This window comes from Chiloscyllium plagiosum, unplaced genomic scaffold (assembly GCF_037043375.1).
Source record: "Chiloscyllium plagiosum isolate Xiang-an unplaced genomic scaffold, Cpla_swu_hap1 HiC_scaffold_26, whole genome shotgun sequence".
Lineage (NCBI taxonomy): Eukaryota > Metazoa > Chordata > Chondrichthyes > Orectolobiformes > Hemiscylliidae > Chiloscyllium > Chiloscyllium plagiosum.
This window is the reverse complement of record NW_028270164.1, coordinates 21959913-21975824: the sequence shown is the minus strand read 5'-3', so window position 1 is coordinate 21975824 and position 15912 is coordinate 21959913. Positions and strand designations below refer to the sequence as shown.

The 15912-nt window shown below is 38.6% G+C and overlaps 1 protein-coding gene across 2 annotated transcripts in view; it reads right to left on the bottom strand.

The window, feature by feature from the left end:
- Positions 1–15912, bottom strand: part of LOC122563171 (sushi, von Willebrand factor type A, EGF and pentraxin domain-containing protein 1-like) — a 188304-nt gene that overhangs the window by 146238 nt on the left and 26154 nt on the right. For both annotated transcript variants that reach the window (XM_087973561.1, XM_087973560.1), the window contains exons 3-7: positions 12075–12171; positions 11034–11107; positions 9451–9636; positions 8111–8296; positions 5257–5442 (exon numbers count right to left, since the gene is read on the bottom strand). In XM_087973561.1, the coding sequence (XP_087829687.1) occupies positions 5257–5442; positions 8111–8296; positions 9451–9636; positions 11034–11107; positions 12075–12171 (729 nt within the window). The remainder of the gene's footprint in view (positions 1–5256; positions 5443–8110; positions 8297–9450; positions 9637–11033; positions 11108–12074; positions 12172–15912) is intronic.

Sequence of the window (15912 nt, the reverse complement as noted above, 5' to 3'; positions counted from 1 at the left end):
GCTGCAGCGGACAGTTTAGGTACTGCAAGTTGTCCCTAGAGTTTAAGACCACAACCAAGTAAACGTAAGGCCTTTAGGGGAGGAGGGAAGTTGAGGCATAATGGATATCTTCAGGGAGCAAACCATGTGGTGGGACAGGGACCAAATGTTGAAGGGAGGCTGTTGACAAAGGCATTCTTCCTTCCCACCTCAGCCTGAACAGGGTCACTCCGTGTCAGCTCTGCCCCTGAACCTGTCTTGCCAACCAATGATGCTTGGTGAGAAACAACTATTAAATAGTTATTAATTGCCCAGTTAAAGAGCCTGAATTAGGGCAAGAGCAGGACAGCCAATTCCACAGTAAATTTGTGGAAATGTGAGATGGATGGGAAGGTAACTGAGGAATTTTATGGGCTACTTCACTGACTGGAGATCCACTGGTGATTCTCCATTTCAGGGAAAAAAGGAAACCTCATTTTAGATCCAATGTGCAGAACACATGACAGAATTATTAACCAGTGAGCTGAAAACTAAGTGGAATAACGAACAGCTTACTGATCAAGAGGACGCTTCCTATCCTTCGGTCATGCAGAGGGAAAGTGTTAAGAATAGAAACTACTGGAGAAACTCAGAAGCTGTTGAGAAAAACTGTGGAGTGGGATTCTTCAAAGAAGAGTCATATCAGACTCAAAACATTAACTTTGTTTCTCTCTCCACAGATGCTGCCAGAGTTTCTCCAGCACCTTCTGTTCTTAATATCTTTTCCTCTGCATTGCCTAAGGATTTGAGACTTCCAGCATCTGCAATATTTTGCTATTGTTTCAGAAGAAGTATTCTCTGATCTTAACAAAATGCCACATTCTGACTGACTACAATTTGGAATCTCAGATGAAATTATTCCCTGTCATCTTCAGGCATCAAATACTAAAGCTCCAACATGTTGTCAATGGAGGGAACACATCGAGGTTCCTCTGTAAGCAGCCTATGTTTGAGATGCACACCATTAACCACCATTCAAGCACCTTGATAAAAACAGCAGTCTGGGTGTGATAGTGGAAAAATGTGTGCCCAGAATTGGAACTGTATCCCTGCACACAAGTAACTTCCTGATGAAGACGTTAAACAATTGGAATATAATTTTAAAAAGAACAAAACTACTAGATACTTAAACTCACAAGTGACCTGCAATATTATCCATGTTGAATCATTTCTACAGATAATATATTTCAAAAATCCATTCTTAAATATGTAGCCCTTGTAGCACTGGTAAACCACATTTGTATCCATATTAAATGAAAAAGGATGAAGAAAACAAATTAAATGGTAATTTCCAAAAAGAGAGAATTGGATACATACCTGAAAAACAAACACTTGCATAGCCCAGGAGAAAAGGAAGACAATTAAATTAATTGGCCATCTCTGTCATAGAGCCAGCATAAAATTGATACATCAATGATCTCCTTCTGTATGATATTCTACTGGTTGCTTTTAATTGTTTACCATATTTCCTACTGTCATGTCTCTGCAAACTTTGAAATATGTGATATAAAATTAAATGCAAGTTATTAATGTATATCAAAAACAGCAGAGATTCTAGTACTGACCACTGGAAAACATCATGTTATACTTCCCTGCAATCTGATAAACAACTGTTCACTGCTAATCCCAACTTTCTGTCCCTTAGCCAATTCATTATCCACGCTGCCATTGTCCCATTAAGCCCATTTAAAATTTTGCTAACACATTTATTTTGTAGTATTTTATAAAATAATTTTGAAACCCGTATATACAGAACAAACTGCATTAACTATATCAACCCTCTCTGTAACTTCTTCAAAAAACATAACCAAGGTAGTCAAAGATGTTATTATATCACTTGCAAATTCATGCTTATTTATATTTACTAGGACATGTTTTACAAAAAATAATCAATTTTATGCTGAATTATCACCTTTAAAAATGAACAAATATATTTTTCAGCTTCTCAGGACAAACAGATCAAACTCTAAACTTTGTAAACATCTTCCTTACAATTAGTTCAAATCATTCATCAAGATCTACCTGCCATAATTGCACAGTAGCACACAATGTACGTGACTCTCACACAAGTCCTCTGAACTGGTGTCCCTGCATTTTAAATCAAAGGCACAAATGATTAGCTGGCATTCTCTATGTCAAAGTGATGTCTCCATCAATCAGTAGTTCTAGTTTTTTTTTAAATCAGGGGTGTGATGATGCATCTCTGGAGTAATGTGGACCTGAACCTGGTCCAGGTATAGGGACACTACCGCTACACCACAAGAGACCCTAAACAGTATTTCTATAATATTTCTCAGAGCTGTGCATATTTCACAAACCTTAATCCATGTCATAAGTATTTGACTCTATGATTCTAATTCTATGGCTGACAACAATTAAGACTTACATTTTAAGGGTGCTTCAGAGATCTCGCTCATTTCTCCTATTAGTGCCGCTCCAACTGGCTTCAACATGTGTGAGGGTTATTAATAAATAGTAAAAATACTATATTTGATACAGGCACCTACTTTAATGCTGCTTTTGGAATTGTGTTGTTTCTTTTTTTCCTTATTCTCTTATTTTGTGCAGGCGACACTGGTTAAGCCAGCATCTGTTACCATCCATAAATGCCCTTAAAGAGCTGCTGGTGAGCTGTCTTCTTGAACAGTTGCAGTCTAATTAATGGAGATGCTGTTAGGAAGGAATTTCCAGTTTTTTGACCCAGTGACAGAAAAGAAGAGTCCAAATAGTTCCAAGTGAAGACAATGAGTGGCTTAGAGAGGAGTCTGCAGGTGGTGTGCTCCCAGGCATCTGCTAAACTTGCCTCTCTAAGTTGGTTATCGATGTCATATCCACATAACATATATATGTGGTTATACATGTTATACATATATTAGTTAGTTATATATGTTTGGAGTGCCAACGAATGCTTAGCAAGTTGCTGCAGTGCATCCTGAATGTGGCATACAGTTCTGCTACTGTGCGCTGGAGGTAAAGGGAGTACATTTTTAAGGTCGTGAATGAGATGCTAATCAAGGATGTTGCTTTTCCCTGAATGAGCTTAAAAATGTGTTGCTGGAAAAGCGCAGCAGGTCAAGCAGCATCAAAGGAGAAGGAGAATCGACATTTCGGGCATAAGCCCTTCTTCAGGAATGAGGAGGGTGTGCCAAGTAGGCTAAGATAAAAGGTAGGGAGGAGGGACGTGGGGGAGGGGCGTTGGGAATGCGATAGGTGGAAGGAGGTTAAGGTGAACCTCCTTCCACCTATCACATTCCCAACGCCCCTCCCCAAAGTCCCTTCTCCCTACCTTTTATCTTAGCCTGCTTGGCACACCCTCCTCATTCCTGAAGAAGAGCTTATGCCCGAAACGTCGATTCTCATTCTCCTTTGATGCTGGCTGACCTGCTGCTCTTTTCCAGCAACACATTTTTAAGCTCTGATCTCCAGCATCTGCAGTCCTCACTTTCCCTGAATGAGTTTGGACTTCACAAGTGTTCTTAATCCAGGAAAGTGGAGAGTATTCCATCACTTCCTGATTTGTGTCTTGTGGAATAGGCTTTATAAATTCAGCAGGTGAGTTATTTCTAACAGAATCTCCGGCCTTTGACCTGTTCCTATTGCCACAGTTTTTGTATGACTGGTCCAGCTAACATTGTGGTCAACGATGATATGGAAGGATTCAGATATATATATCAAGGGCAGATGGTTAGATTCTCCCTTATTGGAGATGATTGTTGTCTGGCACATGTCTGGTATGAATCACAATTGCCACTTGTCAGCTCAGGCCTGAGCAGACTCCATGTTCTGCTGCGTGTGGATATAGATTGCTTCGGTAACTGAGGAGTTGCAAATGCTGCCAAACAATCTGCGATCATCAGCAAACATCCCCATTTTTGGCCTTATGATGGGGGGAAAAATCATTGATGCAGCAGCTGAAAATGGTTTCAACACATACAGGATTTTACTTTGCCCAGAGGTAGGAGGGGAAGTCAAGGTATGAAGGTCCATGGGCAACCTTCCAGACCTGCCAATAATTAAGGCCTTTAAGAGCCCTAATACAACATCAGGTAAGAAAAGTGGCTGCTTTCCCAATCAGGAAAACAGGACAGTCTGCCTAATGTGTTAGGGATGGGGTGTTGGTGAAGGCCTCCATTTGCCCCCATCTGGAAGCAATGGGAACAACACTGAGTGGTAAGGTCATGGTGGCAGAAAGCTTCACTCTGACAGTACTTCTGAAGTCTTTTTCTCAATGACATCCACTATTCAATACCTCCCCAAAAGAACTTGCCAACATAGCTCTTTATGGCTGCATAGGCTGGGCCTCCAACAATGCTCTCCTGTTCCCAGAGACTGCTCTTTGTTTGGCCAGCAGCGTCTAGTGGGTTGTGACTTCAGTGACAAGGCTATTGATAGGCTGAGAAGCTCATCAGCCACTTAACTTCTGACTAATTGGAGCTTGATCCCACGGACTTTCATGTTGACGGTGGTAGTGGTAGTGGTGATGAGGGGGAGGTTAGACACCAGTGAAGTTGCCCATCCCCAAAAGTTTGTGATAACAGTCCTACAGGTTGATCATATAGTGATTAGTTAAATCATAAGTGGTACAGATTCACTTAGAAATAAAAATTTACAAGGGACCTTCTCCATATTTGGAGCTAATGAGGGAGCCTTCTGGAATATATATTCCTGAATTAAAAAGAGCATTGAACCACTTTATTCTCTTTAGTCATTCAATAATTATGAAGTACTCTGTCATTATTAAATGCAAATTGTGGAATTTGAAAGCATAAAGAAAGTTGCAAAATATGATCATTTGAGGAAGCAAAATCCAAACCCACATTGATGGGATAAGGGTATTGCTGGCCAGGCGAGAATTTATTACCCATTCTTTTAAGAGTCAACTACATTGCTATGGGACTGTAGTAACATGTAGTCCAGACCAAGTACAGATAGCAGTTTCCTTCCCTAAAAGATATTAATGAATCAGATGATGCTTTCTGACGATCAGCATTGGATTCATGATCATCATTAGACTCTTAATTACAGACTTTTATTGAATTTAAATTCCACTATCTGCCATTGCAGGATTCAAACCCAGTCCCCAGAACATTACTTAGGTCTCTGGATTAACAGTCCAGTGATAAATACAACTAGCCATCACTTCCCCTTAATTTACATATATTTAATACATTTAACCAATCTGAACAAAGTTCCACTCACCTTCTTTAATTCTATTAAGTTTAAAAGATGTTTACTCACATAGTTTGCATGTGGGTGGTTCTGGAACAAATCTGCCGTTCTCATTGCATTCAATGATATTGTTGCCAACCATCACATAGCCTCTATTACAGGAGTAGGTGATTCTGTCCTGATATTTGTAAGTTGACCTGGGTGCTGATATTATAGAACCATTGGCAATCGTTCTGGGCTGCTGACAATCGACAGCTGACAAAAGAACAATGCATGAATCACCTTTTCATTGCAGTTAGGTGTCAGGACAAGGCAACTATTCAGACTCTTATTCAGAAGTGGAATTCATTTGTGAAAATTTTCTGAAAAAAGCTTTGCGCTGTTAATGTCTTAATATATTGTTTGCCTCACTCTTCCTCATTGAACTAGTGGGGTAATATTATCCACAAACATTAGATTAGCTTAAATGTACATGCTGATACCTTCTGCTTGATTTTGCCAACACATCCTACAACCACTTATATGAGGTCAGTCTATAAATCTGTCAGATTGCCATGAAAACCTAATTGGCCCACAGAGATATTTAAGAAAGAAAACTTATCACTGATATGTTCTCTGGCTTGGATGTTACTCCAATCTCACACCAATATTATCACTTTTGAAACGCACTTGAAGATGGTTTAGCCAGTCTCTTATTTTACCAAAATACTGTTGTTTAAGAGACAGTTCACAACCACTTTCCCAGGAAAATTAATACTCATTACCATTTGTGAATTTCATAATTTTATTGAGGAGTAATAAAAGGAAAGATGATATTAATTGCACCATTAATTTCTTAACCAGTGCTAATTTGGTTTAGCTGCTAGCAGTCCCGGGTTAAAGGGTGATCAGTTCAAATTTCATTCCAGAACGAAAATGCATCATTTTGGCTGATATCCAATGCAATACTGAGGGAATGTTGTCTAAACAGAGGTGTCATGCCATTCAATAAGACATTAGATTCTATTCTTATTCAGTGGGTTTAACGGTTCTATATGTCCCAGGCATTTTCCTTCTGTCTTTTAAAGTACTAATGATTGATAAGTTCTTTGAGGAAGTTGTTTGACAACAGTTATAATCTAACAGCTGTAATTTGAAACTAAACCATCTTGTGTCTGAATATTACAGACAATTAGAACATCAACATTCTGAACCAAGAACAGATCATGCTGTCAATTGTACCTTTAATAACAAGCAGGAAAACTGTAACAACAGAAATATTACTAACAGTGGGTGGCACGGTGGCACAGTGGTTAGCACTGCTGCCTCACAGCGCCAGAGACCCGGGTTCAATTCCCGCCTCAGGCGACTGACTGTGTGGAGTTTGCACGTTCTCCCCGTGTCTGCGTGGGTTTCCTCCGGGTGCTCCGGTTTCCTCCCACAGTCCAAAGATGTGCAGGTCAGGTGAATTGGCCATGCTAAATTGCCCGTAGTGTTAGGTAAGGGGCAAATGTAGGGGTATTGGTGGGTTGCGCTTCGGCGGGTCGGTGTGGACTTGTTGGGCCGAAGGGCCTGTTTCCACACTGTAAGTAATCTAATCTAATCTAAACTTTAGGTAAATGGAACTTTAGGTAACTCTGGTAAATGGAAACTGGAAGATTTAGTCAATTTTCTTTCAAACCTATTCACAACATTATATTGAGAAGCAAAATATCTAACTTCCCATGTGATAAATCTTTACTTTTGTCAGCATTTTCTACAAATACAAAAAAATGGGCATAATCTAAGGAGTAGTTAAGTTTGGTTTTTCCAAAATATTAGTGAAATGCAATTCTGTCTGGAAATATAGGTATAGTTTGTTGCAATATTTTCAACAGATCACTCAAGGTAGTTCAAGGGTCACAGACGCAACTTTCAAACATGACAGGCACTGAGACTGGATGTTAGAATGTGAGAAACAGAGAGAGGTAGAGTCCATGTCAGGTAGTGCTGTTTTCAACTGTATTACCGGGAAAGCCAGTGAACTATACAGGTTCTGTTAAGGAATTGAGGGAAAGGTTGGACAGCATGCTGGCTCAGTAGTTGGCACAACATCACGGAGCCAGGTTCGATTCTAGCCTCAGGTGATTGTCTGTGTGGCATTTGCATATTCTCTTTGAATCCGTGTGGATTTCCACTGGGTGCTCAGGTTTTGTGCCATAATGCAACAATGTATAGATTGTGTGGATTGGTCATGCTAAATTGCCCCATAGTGTCCATTTCATCTTATCTATGCCCCTCATAATTTTATAAACCTCCATAAAGTCACCCTGCAATCTCCTGCGCACCAGTGAAAATAGTGCCAATCTATCCAGTATCTCCTTATAATTCAAGCCCTTCAGTCCTGGCAACATCCTGTAGGGATTCTATGATTCCTAGAGATGTTGGATAGTTTTGTGGAGTTTATGATAAGGGAAATTCTGGAAGGTGTGGACGCTAAAAAACACATGAGGAACAAATACTTTAGGCTAACTGAGATTGGACATTGAAACATCCATAGGCAGCATTTGTGCCATGCAGCTGAGCAAGATTACCACTCAGTGAAATCCCCAGGTGTTGTTCCAGCTTGGAAAAGCTAGATATTGGTGAAAAACTGAAGCTATGAATAAACACTGGAGTGGAGTTGCTGCAGTGGATTTTGGAAGTGGTATACATTGTTACCATTGTATGCTGATAGATGAGCAAGTGGTAGCAGATGGGGTGCTGAACAAGAGTGGGTTTTTTTCTGGATTGTCAAGTAACTTCTGAAAACTAGGTATAATTTTAAAGGGTGAAATAAACAAATCTTCAAGATGGTTTGGTAAACTGAGAAAAAGTCCAAACCAACTTTCAGGTGAATCATAAATTCGAACAAAGCATTACTCACACTCTGTGATTCTATTAAGTGTAAAAGCTGTTTACTCACATTTTATGCACCTGGGTGGTGATGGTATATACTCGTTATTTTCACGACATTCAATGGTTTTGCTGCCAACCATGGTATAACCTTCAGAACAGGCATAGGTGACCCCCTTCTGATACTTGAAAGGTGGTCTCCATCCTGTTACGATACGACCATTTCTAATCTTTGGGGGAGGTTGACATTCAACAACTGGCAAAAAAAAACAATGCCTGTGTCACCACTTGATAATTCATTGTGATTATTGTTTTTATTAGAAAAGTTGTGAAAAGTTGCAGCAGACATTCTTTGTGTTGTGAATGCTTTGATGCATCATCAGACCTATTACTGGAATTCTTTGACAACATTACAAGCACGGTGGATGTCAGTGAACGAGCAGATATGTTGTATATGGATTTTCAGAAGACATTTGACAAGATACTGCACAAACAGCTACTGTGTACAATAAAAGTGCATGGTATTACAGATAATGTACCGCATGGATAAAAGATGATTAACTAATAGAAAGCAAAGAGTGGGGATAAATGGGTGTTTTTTTCTGGTTGCCAATCATTGGCTAGTGCTGTGCCTGAGCAACTAGTGCTTGACCGTAATTGTTTACAATTTACATAGGTAATTTAGCGTTGGACATCATGTGCAGTTTTGTCAAAGTTCGCAGATGACACTAAAATGACTGATAGAACAAAGTGTGTAGAGGGATATAGATTGGTTAAGTGAGTGGCAAGGGTCTGGCAGATGGAATACAATGTTAGTTTATGTGAAGTCCTCCATTTTTGTAGGAATAACAGGAAAATTGACTGTTACTTAAATGGTGAAAAATTGTATCACAAAAAGTTGGTTTGCAGGTGCAGCAGGTAACTAAGGCAAATGAAATATAGTCCTTCATTGTGAGAGGGATGGACTTTAAAAATAGAAACGTTATGTGGCAGCTGTATGTGATGTTGGTGAGGCCACGTCTGGACAACAATGTACAGTATTGGTCTCCTTACTTGAGAAATTGTTCCAATATAGCAGCATTCCATAAACACAACCTTGGCAAAGGCAAATTCAGCAAAACAGATACCTTCACTTGCGATCTTCTCTAGTCCAGCAGAAAGGAAAAACCAAAAGCTTGAATCTATTTGCAAATACAGGACTCAAGCTTTTTGCAGCAATGAGTGTACAGAGAGCCGGCAGAGCAGGATCCACTCAGCCGAGAGTTATTATCAAGTGAATGAAGTCTCAGCTCAAAATACTGCTGATGCCCAACTCCACTACAACTGATGAAAGCCAGTTATGAACCATTAATCCTGCATCTGAAGCATAGCACAACTCAGTGTTGTGGGCAGAGTATCAAATAACTGTACCTTTACATGTTGGAGGATCTTTGTCCCACTTTCCGGTCTCTGTACAGACAAGATCACTTGCACCAATCAATGAGTATTGATCACGGCAAGAAAACGTTGCTACCATTCCAATTTCCCAGTGCTTATTGTTTGGTGGTTTCGGAGTTTCCCCATTCGGAATAGGTGGAAGATCATCACACGTGCCAGCTGGGGAAAAATGATATTCAGTTATTGCTCTTAACAGACTGTCAAATCAGAAGCTTCAGGGAATAAAATTCATTTAGTTCAGCAACAACATGCAGGCGTACCAATAGGCAGCACAGAGCAAGAGGTATTATCTTTTATTCTTCCCTTCCCTCACATCACTGCACAAAGACACAATCTCCTGATGTCATTCCTGCAGGCTTAAAAATCACACAACAGTAGGTTATAGTCCAACAGGTTTATTTGGAAGTACAAGCTTTCAGAACGCTGCTCCTTCATCAAGTAGTTGTTACCTGAGGAAGGAGCAACACTCCAAAGCTTGCACTTCCAAATAAACCTATTGTACTATAACCTGGTCTTGTGTGATTTTTAATTTTGTCCACCCCAGTCCAACACTAGCACCTCCACATCATTCCTTCATGGGAAAGACAGATGAAGAGAATGAGAGAAATAAAGATGGAAACAGAGAAATGAGATTATACAAACATAAATCTAGTGAGCCAATGCAGCAAAAGTATAACAGGACTAAAAGAGCAAAACATGTAATAACGTAAGGTTTTTAATGTAATAAGACGACGCAAGGTGCTTCACAGAAGTGTTACAAAACAGAATTTAACATGAGCAATACAAAAAGATATCAGGGAAAATGGTCAAAAGATTGGCTAGAGGTAGGTTTTAAGGAAACTCTCAATAAAGGAAACATGAGAACAGAGAGTTTGAGATGGAAAAGTCCAGGGCTTAAGGTCTTCTAACTTAAAGAAACAACCAGCAAGAACGCAGTCATTAAAACTCAAGAGACTCAAGAAGTCAGATTGAGAGCATTGTAGTTATCTTGGAGGATTGTGAAACTGAAGGAGATGGCAGAGACTGGGAGGAGCAAGAACATGGAGAAATCTGAAAAAAAGGATGAGAATTTTAAAATTGAGGCATTCGTTGCTTAAATAGGAGCCAGTGTAGGTCAGTAAGCACAGCAGTGGTGGAACTACAGATCTTGATCCAAGTTAGTACAGGCAAGAGAATGCTGGGGTGACTTTAAGTCAATGAAATGAAAAGCAAAAAAACCCAGAATTTCCTCTTCACACTGGAGCCTATTTTCATCCTTCTTTTGTGTGATAAAGAGAGAGTAGCAGCACTAACATTTACCATCCATCTCCCAATTCTGATTTGCCCACCGATATTTTCAGTAGGATTTAGTCATAAACAGCCAGAGCTTTTGCAGGAATAGGACTCAGTGGCACAAGAGTTTCAAGATAGAAAAAGATAATATTGTTAGCTAGGACACATGGAACTACTATCAGGAAAAGGCAGAAAAATGAAGTGAACATTTCAGAACTTACAATTCAAATATTTGGTGTGAAGGGATAGCAAGGTATTCTGCATTATATGAAGCTCTAACTTACATTCACATCTGGGGATCTGACCATCCCAGCCGTTAGCAGTACACATCCGGTAGTTTCTACCAACCAACCTATATCTAGTAGTAGAAAAATAAGTCACATAAGAAAATAAAATTAAAATTATCGATAAAAATGAGCTGAAAAATAAATGAGAATCTGCCCATCAGAAAAAAACTTGATTATCGTTGATAAGACCATTAAAGCATCAACAGACAGTTCCTTTACATCAAAACAAAAACATATTTAGTGCTCTTGATGACCTCAGGGCATCACTGAGAATGATGCCCTTTTAAGTATAGTCACTTCTGCAAGTACAAAATATGGCAATCAATTTTCACTCAGCAAGTCCCCACAAAATCAAATGTAATAATGAAATTATGACTTTTTTATGTTGTTGAGGGATAACTAGTGACCAGAGTGACAGAGCTAAACACTGCACTTCGTCGAAATAATTGTTGGGACTTTTTAACATCCACCCGAGAAGACACATGAGGTCTTCATTAAATGTCTCATTCAAACTATGACAGCTCTAATGGTCTAATTGGAGCAAGATCAGTTGATATTTGTACACACATGGCATAGCAAACAACATACAGCACTGCATTAGCTGAGGTGCTGAGTTAGTGGCTACATTTTTGTGGTGTGCTTCTGCTGAAATTTTTGAAGGAATGATATTGAAAGAATCCACTTATAATATAAAGAGAACATTTTGAGTAGCCAGCAATCACAACCTTTAGTGTTGAGCCTAGCATTTGTTTTATGGAGATTGATTACAGATTTAAATCTCATCTTTCTGCAATATTTTTAAGGGACATGTGACAGGAGTTTGGACACGCTCAAGAAGATTACAAAATGCCTCAAGATTCCCAATACTCTTAACGAAGCTTCTATTCAGAAATCTCATGGATGGATATCACTCAAAAATTGAAAATTAAGTTCCTTTCTGCTTAAATTGTACCATTTCATTCATCAGTTTACCACAGCATTAGAAAATAAACATCCAATTAAATGAACTTCACTCAGCAATTTGTCACAAGCACTCACCCTTTTTCGCAATAAAAAATAACTTTACTTCCCAGTGTTGAAGATGTTCCCTTATAATATCCGTTCAGAATTTCACCTGGATTACCACAGCTTCGGGCTACATATACAATAAAAATCAGAACAGGTAGTGATGTCACAGGTCACAAAGATCTCAATAGTTTTTCAATGTACTTCAAAGAAATTTAACATTAATTTCAAGATTTACATTTACATTTCCAGAATATTGGGTTCATCTAGTTTTGGGGTTCATTTTTCAAAGTTTAGCAAAAAATACAAAAGATTCACTTCAAATCTGCAATACCAAAGTAAGTTGAACTCTCCAATCTCAGAGGAATTTTAATGATGGTGCACTGTGGCAACAAACAACTTCACTCTGAAAACTGTCGGAGGATGAAGATAGCGGAAATGCTTGCCAAAAGTTTCGAAGTGTTCTTAGGTATGGAGAAGCTGGGGATTCTGGGACAGTGCAAAGCTGATGACTTTATTCAAGAAAGAGTATAACAGCATACTTAGTAACCGCAGGCCATTCATTTTAACAGCAGCGGTGGGCAGGGTTTTAGAAAGAATAAAATCACATAAAGGTCTAGCATGCAATTGAGGAGGATTTCAATTAATTAAGGAGTACCTTAAAAATTTTCATATTCTAAACTAATTAACATTTAATAAAGTAGCAGAGAAGGTGGATGAAGATAAAATGATGAATTTTGTTGATATGCATTTTAAACAAGATATTTGATGAAGTACCACATCAAAGATTGATCCACAAAACTGAGATATATACATCAGGAGAGTCAGTGTCAGCTTAAATAAGATATTGGCTTAAAAATAGAAAATGAGTTAGAGCAGAATTATTTTTTAGACTGGGAAGATCGTTAACAGTGCCATTGCTCAAGGGTCAATGCTAGAGCTACTAAAAACAAATGAACACAGGAGTAAAATTTCAAATCGGAGAGCAAATGGTAGATAAAAAGGATATGGTAAAATGCTGTTCCATAGGTTCTCTGTTTGGACTGCACTTACATAGCAAGGAATTGAGGGAACAAGATTAAATATGACAATGAAACCAAATTGGTGAAATTTGGCAGGAATTGTGAATGCAGAAGGAAGGAGATGGACTAGCAAAATGGGCAAGATTGAGTCAGAAAAAAAGCTTACTATGGAAAAATGTAAGTTAACATGCTTAGAAGAAAGAATATGGATGCAAATATACTTTATACAGTATGTTAATTGAAGGAAAGGACATTTTAATATACAGATGCAAAGCCACTAAATGTTAAAAAATGTTGTATTTCTGATCTAAACATTTAGAACAGGCAACAGAAAGAGTTAAAGTTCGATTAATGCAAGATTTTTGTTAAGTTGAGGAAGTGATTTGGAATGTAGAAGACTATGATGTACAACAAGTTTCCTCTGTAGCTTCATCTGTGTGTGCACACAAGAATCCCACATCCTCAGTCTCAATGGACAGAAAGGGACATAATAAAGGAAAACCTGCAATCAAACAGCTCATCTATTTTAAATCTGAAACAAAGTTTTGTACTGGGAAGTAGGACCTATTGTAATAGGGATACTTGTATCAATTTTTTGGAAAAGTATCTTCAACATTTTAATGTCTTTATTGAATTATTCCAGCTGCTTCACAAGACACCAACTCTAATCTGGTGTAATAGCAGGCAGATATGTCCAGAATGCTCAGAAAGAGACATTTAGAGTATAGTTTGAAAAACGCAGGGATGTGCAGTAAAGGAGCATCACCCAGCAGAGGAGATGAGACAATGCTAATCACTGGGGTCCAGATCTTCAGCACTGGGCAAAGCAGACCATCATGTTTGAGAGGCTAATAGTCAATGATTGCTATTATTCTGAACTAGTGCATTCATTGGTTGAGCAGGATAAATCAGCTATCTGAATCCTGTCTTTCTGGCTTACCTTGTGTGCTGACTGTTCTGTTGGATCTGTCTGGCTTTTACCTGAATTTTTAGCACAATCTGCCAGTGTCAAGCGATAAGCAAGAGTAATTAAATATTTTCATAGACAGAGTAAATTCAACATCACTAGATAAACATAACAAACAGACAGTTATGTGAAATGTGTAGAATGGGCTCCTAGAGACAGGAACAGAATTAGATGCTTGTGTGGAGAACATGGTGGAGTTACCTATAGTAACATATTGTGTGATAGAATAAAAGCATAGACATGTATTGTATTCTATAGCAAAATAATATAACAAAGTGTAGCCATATATCAAATATTGAAATGGGCTTTATACATACAGCCTTTATGGGATTTAACTGTATTCCTATGAAAGTTCAGTCTAGGCTTGATTGAGGAGACCCTGTCTTATCAGCAATGGTGCACTGTCTGAAATGCGGTTGAATAAAATACATTGTGAAGACCAAAAGATAATTGACAAGGTATTCTGGTAATTATGGGGAGATCATGAGTTGGTCCAGAGCTGTCCATAAAGTGATCACACAGTCACACGACCATTCTAATATGGTGTGATTGTAATCAATTAATAATGCAATTGGTTTGTAACAGCCAAAGGTAGGCTAAGAGCAAACGTATAAAAAGTGAATGTTTTCCTTTGTTCACTGGACTGCCCAGAGGCTTTCTCCCCACTGGTGTAAAACAATAAAATTCTATAATGCTGAAAGTGGACCTGGAGGTTGTGTGATTCATTTAGCCATTCTGCCCCAACAATTTAGCATTGCGAGCAGGGGACGAAAAGGGTGAACTACCAACGAGCAAAGAGATCAGATTATATAAGTACGCTATTTTGACAGTAACCTGTAATCCCAGCTCATTTGGTGTCCAGTCAGGGTCTCATATCCTAACCTTCTTAGTACTACAGGGCAGTAGGTAGTGGAGAAGTAAGTGTCATGACTCCAAGATGGTCATGGGCCACTTTGTGTCACATCTTGATGAAAGAAATGAGACAAGGACCTCTTGGATGGATGGGTAAACTGGGATCCACTCCAAGCCATGTCTCAAGTGGGGTGGGGTCCTCTGAGATTTGCCCACTGACTAATCTATACACCTACAAAAAAAGAAAATGATAAGATGGTCAAAGTATTACCCGTTCTTGAACCAAGTCAAATATCCCCGCTTTCCCAAGTGAATGGCAGAGAAGAAATAGATTGGAAAAAGTCATAAAAGGTATTGCCTGGGTTCTTATATTCCAAGCCCACGTAGAACAAAGAAGATGAGCATTGGAATCAGGAAAGGTAAAATTCGAGTTCCAGGAATCTGAGGAGAGGGGACTACCTTGCTTCACCTCACTGGCAAACATAGGAAGGTGATGGATAATTAAAACAGAAATTCTTCAAGAAACGGGCATTTGTCACAGCCAAGATGTACAGAGGGAATTTCCCATTTTGGGACTTTATTATATTTGATGTTCTGAAATGTAAATCATTGGATGTAAAACTGTTTATACATCTCACATTCACTATGAGGAATGGATAAGCATGAAGTAAAAAACTGAGACTGGAAATAAGTGTAGGAGAAAGAGACAAGTTTTTGTTTTTGATAAAGCTAATAAATCTTTTCCATTTTGATGTGAATTCATCAAGTGTCAAAATCACTGAACTAAAAGTTAATCCTTTGTGGTCTTGTTTGTAAATATTTTCATTGTCTGTTATTTGCAGTCTTGTGTTTGACTTGCCTTGAGCTCAAGATTTGGAGATATTTTCAGTTTAGTTTAAATTTTGAGAATACATGGCATTACGAAAATGTGGTGTTTGTCTGTTTCAGTTTAGAATATGTAATAAGTTAATGTCCTTTTGAGAAACTATCAGTGATCATGTGAAAAGAAAAATCTGCAATGAAATGTTTA